The sequence below is a fragment of the Mus musculus genome, chromosome 3 (assembly GCF_000001635.26).
Source record: "Mus musculus strain C57BL/6J chromosome 3, GRCm38.p6 C57BL/6J".
Lineage (NCBI taxonomy): Eukaryota > Metazoa > Chordata > Mammalia > Rodentia > Muridae > Mus > Mus musculus.
Window position 1 is genome coordinate 110,245,746 of NC_000069.6, and position 6,590 is coordinate 110,252,335.

Sequence of the window (6,590 nt, forward strand, 5' to 3'; positions counted from 1 at the left end):
TTATTAGTGTCTGGTTTAAGCTTAGAAAAAAAATATCTTAACACTTTTCACATCTTAAAATGTCATCTGTAAAACTGGCTAAAAAAAATGGGATCAGACCAGCTACTCATCCCGATGGCAAACCTCAGACAACCGTATTTTATTGGAAACAAAGGTGTCATGCTTAGAATCTTCTGGTCCTTTATCAGAATGGAACCTTTTCATTTTCTCAAATTCTCCTCCTTCCAGAAAGCCTGTTGTTTTCTGCAGTGCTAGTTATCAAATTCAGGGTCTTGCCCGGGATGGTTATGTATTCAACCACCGAGTCACACTCCAGCTCTCCAAAAAGACTCTAATGCCCAAAAGAATAGACCAGGTTACAAATTTGAAAAATACATGTAATATTTATTACAAGAGGATAAATCATCAACAAACTGAAGCATGGAAATCACATAGGAAGCTGAGGAAGACACCTGCGCGCGTGCGCACACACACACACACCCCTGAATATAAATTTGGCTTAGTTTTTATTTTAGTAGCTGAGGATCACCTATTTAACATACTTGGTCTATTATGAAACAGACCATCTTTTGTCTAAGTTTGCACCATCAGATGGGAAAGTTTCTCAGGTGTTCACAATCTTCCTGATGATAGGAACACGACTTTTGATCCTCAGAGAGGCTTAAAGGATGACAGCTGCCTTTCCATCCTTGCTCAGTGGAGCTAAGCGCTGCAAAGGATTTCCAGGCTTATGGATGCATGAAAATCACTGATGTTGTTTTATTGTTCCCACTGTATCCTAGTTCTTTGAGGGGGCAGATGTGCTCATTCATTATAGTGCTTAGATATTCTGTAGCTATTGATAATGAAATTAATGGAGATCCATCTACAGAGATGAGCAGGTGGAGGAGTGGGGCCTGTTAGTAAAGGCTCCTTAGGAGCCATCTTTCCTCAGCACTAGGTAAACTGTAGGGATAACAGCAGGGCTGGAAGTAAACAGGATGCCAGGCAGCTGTTTGCAGCAGGTGCCTTTCAGTCACCTTGAACTCCATTTTATCTTTTACATCCACGTCTCTCTGCCCAAATGACCAAATGACAAGGAGTTCACTTGTCTTTGCCACTGTCATGGATTCAGCTTTCTGGGGACCCCAGAAAGTGTCACATTCGATTAGTGTTAAGGAAATAAACAATGGGGCTGTCCAAATGAGTGCCTACTACGTCAAACTCAAGAAGTTATACACTGCAGATGCTTCTTCTGGGCAGCTCTAGACTTTCTAGTATGTAACACTGCCCCTTCATCACCAAATAATAAAACCCCTGTTACCTTTAAGGTGGCATGTTGTTTCCAGCTTTTAACTGAAGAATGCAGGATTAGTATAACAGGAGTGAATTTTTGTTTACAATTAGAAAGTCAGAGTTGTGCGTGCGTAAGGTTTTGTCAAAAACTATGCTGGGCACAGTGGTACAGTGCTATTAGCTCCAGCATTTGGAAGGTGGAGGCAGGAGCTTCAGGAGTCCAAAGTCATCCTCAGCTCCATACTGGGCTCCGAGCCCCACTTGCACAATGTATGGTCCCATTTCACAAGCAAGAATTATGTATGGAACTTTAGTCAAGTATATCAGCATCTCTAGAAACCTTTCTACTTAGTGTTTAAAACAGAGTATCCATCTTCTCTGACACTAAAACCATCCAGGTCCTAACAAATGGCCTTTACTTTCTTTAGTGGTAGACATCTATTTATGAGCAGGGTTCACATTAGCTTGTAATTACAAATACCTATCACAATGACTATTAGAATGCATTTCTAGCAACTGTGCTCATTGGTTTAATAAAATGACAAGATTGGGTATTTTTAGAGGGCTAAATAAATGGTATGAGGAGGGAGGTAGGTGGAACTTTATCATGATGCTCTTTCTAGGGTCTGATAATCCCCTCCTGCAGCCTTAAGGGCTTCATGTTATCAGTCTCAATCCACATAACACATCAGATAGTGCCTGGGTGTCCACACACCTCAGGCTTTCATCCATCCCAGGTGTCTTCCTCCCAAAGGCTGTGGGGCTCCTTTGGATCATCTGGTACCCTGTGGCATACATTGCTCTTCATGTATAGCCATGTTGATACTGCCAGTGCCTGTGGAGAACAAAAAAAAAAGACCAATGAGTATTTGTTCTGGAGCACATTTTGTATGCATCAGATCGCTCTAGGTTTGCCTTTTGCACAAACTCAGCATCATGGTACTGGAAGCTTACTTCTAGGTTACTTTAATCACTTGTATCCCCAGTTCTCTATGGAGTGGTAATATTGTTTTCTCTGGTTTGCATGGGGGTGGGCTGGTTTGCCTTTTCTGGCTGTTTCCTAGGAACACCACTGTGCTTCCTGACTTTAGCTTCTGCTTCAGCTCCCAGAATTTCTAATTCATTTTTGAGAAAATGTAACTAGAATTTTGAAACTTTTTGCTCAGTCAAGAAAATCTAGTCTCCACTCACACCCTCCCAAGTTTTAACTGGATTTCCCTTGTGTCTTTTTTTGAGGGGTTGGAGGGAGGGTGGATATAGTACTTGTATTTACAGAATTATGCAGAAAAGGATTCCAGACATTTAAATACTACAGGAATTGCTATAGAAAGGCTAATCAAAATCACCAGCAATCACTATAGGCGAAAGCTTGATTAAAAACATAGGAGACCCCAAAGGAACTTTTTAAACCTCTAAACCAAGCATTTATAAAAGATGTTAAGTATTCTGATATCAAAATATGCTTGTTTTGTGAAACTGGTGGTTTTATATTTGTATTTTTCCTTCAAAATAGAGCCCCAGCAAATTAGTTTTAATACTTTAGCAATTTAATATACAATGTTTTTAAAAAGCCAAAAACAGAACCAAGGTTACAAAAAGTGAAATTCAATAGTACTTAAGAACAGCAGTTTTCCACACCCGTTAAGTCTTACACAGCTAGAGCTCAAAACCATGTTAATCATCATTTGAGCTGTTCTGAAGCTGAGTTCTGCAGGAGCTTTGACACCAAGACAAGTAGCAGCATTATAGTAAACTCACAGACCACACACAAAACGTCTAAAGACCTCAGCTATAAAAAGTGAGAATGCCGTTTTATTTGCCACAGAAAGGAGGGAAAGGAAATATGTGAAGTAAATGTGACAATCTGACTCACACATCATTGTAAGGGAGCTCCCCAAATGCACACTGTTCACAGTTGTCTGAACTAAGAAGAACTGAAGACAGGAACTTTTATTAGATTAGAGTGCTCGCGTTCCTTTCATACAGAATTAGACCTGTGCTTAAATAAAGCCAGCACAAGAGGTAAAGGGTCCGCCCTTGGGCTAGGTTCAGCAACCTTCCCTATCAGACTGCTTTACAAGAGTCACAAAAATATTTATATTATAAAACATAGGTTTTCTCGGCTCAGTCTTGAAAGTCAAAATAAAAATATTAACACCCCATCACTATTTCACTTTCAGACCTTTTCTCCTGTCACTCTCAGAATTGCCTAGGCAGGCTGTAAAATTAAGCCATTTTACTAAGGTTCATCAAATTTAGCACTCCGTGAATTAAGCGTAAGGAGAGCAGGGTTATTTAAAATACTTCTCCTGTGCCCCACTTCCTTACTAACAATATGAACGTTAGAATATAAGGAAGCACAGGTAGGCACTCAAGACTTGAGAGAATTCCAGCTGAAAGAAACAGCTTTAAAAATCATTCTGCAAGTTTCTGAAATGTAATCAGACCATGTTGCCTTTCTCCCAGTTTCATACTGATAGGGATGGGGAGGTGTCAGATTAGCTCGTGGACCAATTATAAAAAGATCACATTTATTGCCCCCCCCCCAACCCCGGCAGTTAAACAAAAGAAACAGAAATACAAGAGTTTCTTTATACTACATGCTTTCCAGGTTTAAAAGCCCGTTAGTAAGCACACTGCATCAGTCCTTGGTCAGGGATGCTCACTTTTAAAATAAACACTGCCAGAAGAATGTCCTCAAATGAAGACTGGAGCGGTGAGGTAAAAGAGACAGCTATGTCCCCAACTTGCATAGGCGATCTCCCTTTCTCTTCGGACCTTCCGAAGAAGGTGGAGGGGGAGAAAAGGCAACGCTCAGTCCTCCATGGCAAAGTCTTTGGTCTTTTCCTCATGGTCTCCCACTTTGTAGCGCAGAAGTATGCGCAGACGCCGGGGGTTGTCCGGGGAGGGCAGCAGGGTGATCTCTCCGGAAATGTCCGTATCTTGTTCCACCGGCACCGGCTCGTTCAAGTAGAGGAGCGCCTGCTTCCAGTGGGTGGCCGGGTGAAAAGGCGAGGTGGACAGCACCAGAGGTTTCTCCGAGTCCCCTCCGGGAAAGGTCACTTGAAACCAGACGGCGAAACCATGTAGAGGCGCGGAACCATAGCAGCTGCAGCGGAAGCGCCCGCCCACACCAGCCTCCAGCTCCTGCTCCAGGCCGGCTCGGGCCAGCTCGAGCTGGGCAAAGCGCTGCGGCCGGGCCAGCACGTCCTCTCCGGACAGATCCTGCACCACGATCTCCGAATGGCCCATGAGGCAGCGCGTGGCGAAGCTCTCCATGCAGCTCATATCCACGCCATAGTGCTGCTTCACCTGGCTCCAGAAACCCAGACGCCACTCGAGCATCTGGTCGCTAATCGGGGCCACGAAGAGCTCCGCGGAAGCTGGCAGGAGGAGACCGCCCTCCTTCAGCCATTTGGTCCGCGCGTGGAGCACGGAGCTCAGCATGGACTCGTGCAGAAGTCCGTAGCCCATCCACTCGCTGACGATGGCGTCCACTCGCTCCGGCAGCTCCACGGTCTCCACCGGGCCCGGCAGGACGTGCACGCGGTCCTCCAACCCGTTGAGCCGCACCACCTCCCGGGCCTGTTGCCAGATGGCGCTGGCCTCCACCGCGTACACGCGCCGTGCCCCGGCCTGGGCACAGAAGATGCTGAGAATGCCGGTGCCCGCGCCCACGTCCAGCACCGTCTTGCCTCGCAGCGCGGCCCAGTTCTTCAGGATGCCTAAGCGGTAGGCTTCGGTGCGGACCTGGTCGGCGATCATCTCCTCGTGGACCGAGACGTCGGAGTAGCACTCGTAGTACAGCTGGTCCCGCTCGCTCTTGGTCCTCCGGGGTCGTGGCGGGGCCGCCTCCTGCTCCCCGCCATTTTCCTCCTCGGCTCCCTCCCCTCCGGCGCCGGCGCCTCCGCTGTCCCCCGACTCAAGCTTTCTTTTCTTGCTCAGCGACATCTTGGCCCCGGCAGCCGACCCCCAGCATTCGTTGCGCGGTGCGGTGCGCAGGCTCAGAGTCCCCGGGGCCTGCTGGGATTCGTAGTCCGCTTCCTGCATCCCGCTTCCTGAGGGCAGAGGCTCAACCAGAGTCAATCTTGGCACACCGTTATTTTCCTCTAACGCCATGACAAGTTGTTCTCTAAGACCACACTATTTTCCCGAGATCCTTTCAGTTTTTGCCCTTTCCTTTTACCCCTTGTCAGGGTTCTCTAGAGTCACAGAACGTATGGGTAGCCTCTGTAGAGTAAGAGAATTTGTTGATGACTTACAATCTGTAGTCCCCAAAGATGGTCAGCAGCAGCTGTGAATGAAAATCCAAGGATCTAGCAGCTGCTCAGTCCCACACGGCGTCCTGGCAGAAAAAGTGAGTTTTCCTTCTTCCAGTGACCTTATGTAGGCCTCCCGCAGGTGTGTCCCAGAATAAAGGTGTGTATCACCACTTCCGGATCTGGGACTTCCTTTTCCCAGGCTGACCTTGAGCTTTTGTCTCAAGTTTCCTGGGATTAAAGGCATGTACTACCTTGCCTGAGGCTAAACTTTTCATGGCCATATGCCTCAAGATCTTCCTGCCAAGGCCGGGCGTGGTGGCTCACGCCTTTAAACCCAACACTTGGGAGGCAGAGGCAGGCGAATTTCTGAGTTCGAGGCCAGCCTGGTCTACAGAGTGAGTTCTAATACAGCCAAGGCTACACAGAGAAACCCTGCCTCAAAGAAAAAATAAACAAACAAAAAAACCTCCACTCGGTTCAAGTCAGAAACCTGTGTCTTTCAGCCTCAAGATCACAGGTGAGTGAGCCTTCCAATTCTGGACTGTAGTTCACTCCAGATATAGTCTAGTTGATGATAGCCAGGAATAGTCACTACACTCATTTTTACACATTCTTGATGTAGGCACACCACTTACAGCTACAAGTCTATGTTTCCCTCACAGGACCTCCCCCGCCCCCCACTACTGAATTATGTGGCACAGTTCTTGTCCCTTCTCTGACAGTTGTAACTCACCAAACTCTCTGTTCTAACCAGAGTTAGGATACAAAGAATATGTATGACGCAAAGTGAAAACCAAATAATACAAGATCTTGATTCTGAGTCCAAAGTGATCCCTGAGGTACGTTAAGCTCCAGGGCAAATACTGAAGAAGTGCTGTGGCCATGAAATGTATCAGCCACCACTGTGTCTCTGGAGAATAGTTTACTTGGTCTTGAGTCCTGTTCTGAAACTTCTGTAGTTCAAACTAAAGAACAATTAACATCAAGGGTATGATATTCTCAAACCCATTTCCAGTGTCTTTGGTGACCAGCTTATATATACACATACATACA

At 46.2% G+C, this 6,590-nt stretch overlaps 1 protein-coding gene across 2 annotated transcripts; it reads right to left on the reverse strand.

The window, feature by feature from the left end:
• Positions 1-358: 358 nt before the first annotated feature.
• On the reverse strand, positions 359-5,254 carry Prmt6 (protein arginine N-methyltransferase 6). 2 transcript variants are annotated; one of them, NR_024139.2, is made up of 2 exons: positions 3,942-5,254; positions 359-2,110 (listed from the first exon to the last, which is right to left on the reverse strand). NR_024139.2 is itself a non-coding variant. In NM_178891.5 (1 exon), exon 1 carries the CDS (start codon positions 5,224-5,226, stop codon positions 4,090-4,092), a length of 1,137 nt encoding a protein of 378 aa, NP_849222.3. In that variant the 5' UTR covers positions 5,227-5,254; the 3' UTR covers positions 2,780-4,089. The 2 variants fall into 2 exon arrangements, 1 of the variants encoding a protein (NP_849222.3); NM_178891.5 differs by lacking the exon at positions 359-2,110 and having other exon boundaries at positions 2,780-5,254.
• Between the last annotated feature and the right edge of the window lie 1,336 nt (positions 5,255-6,590).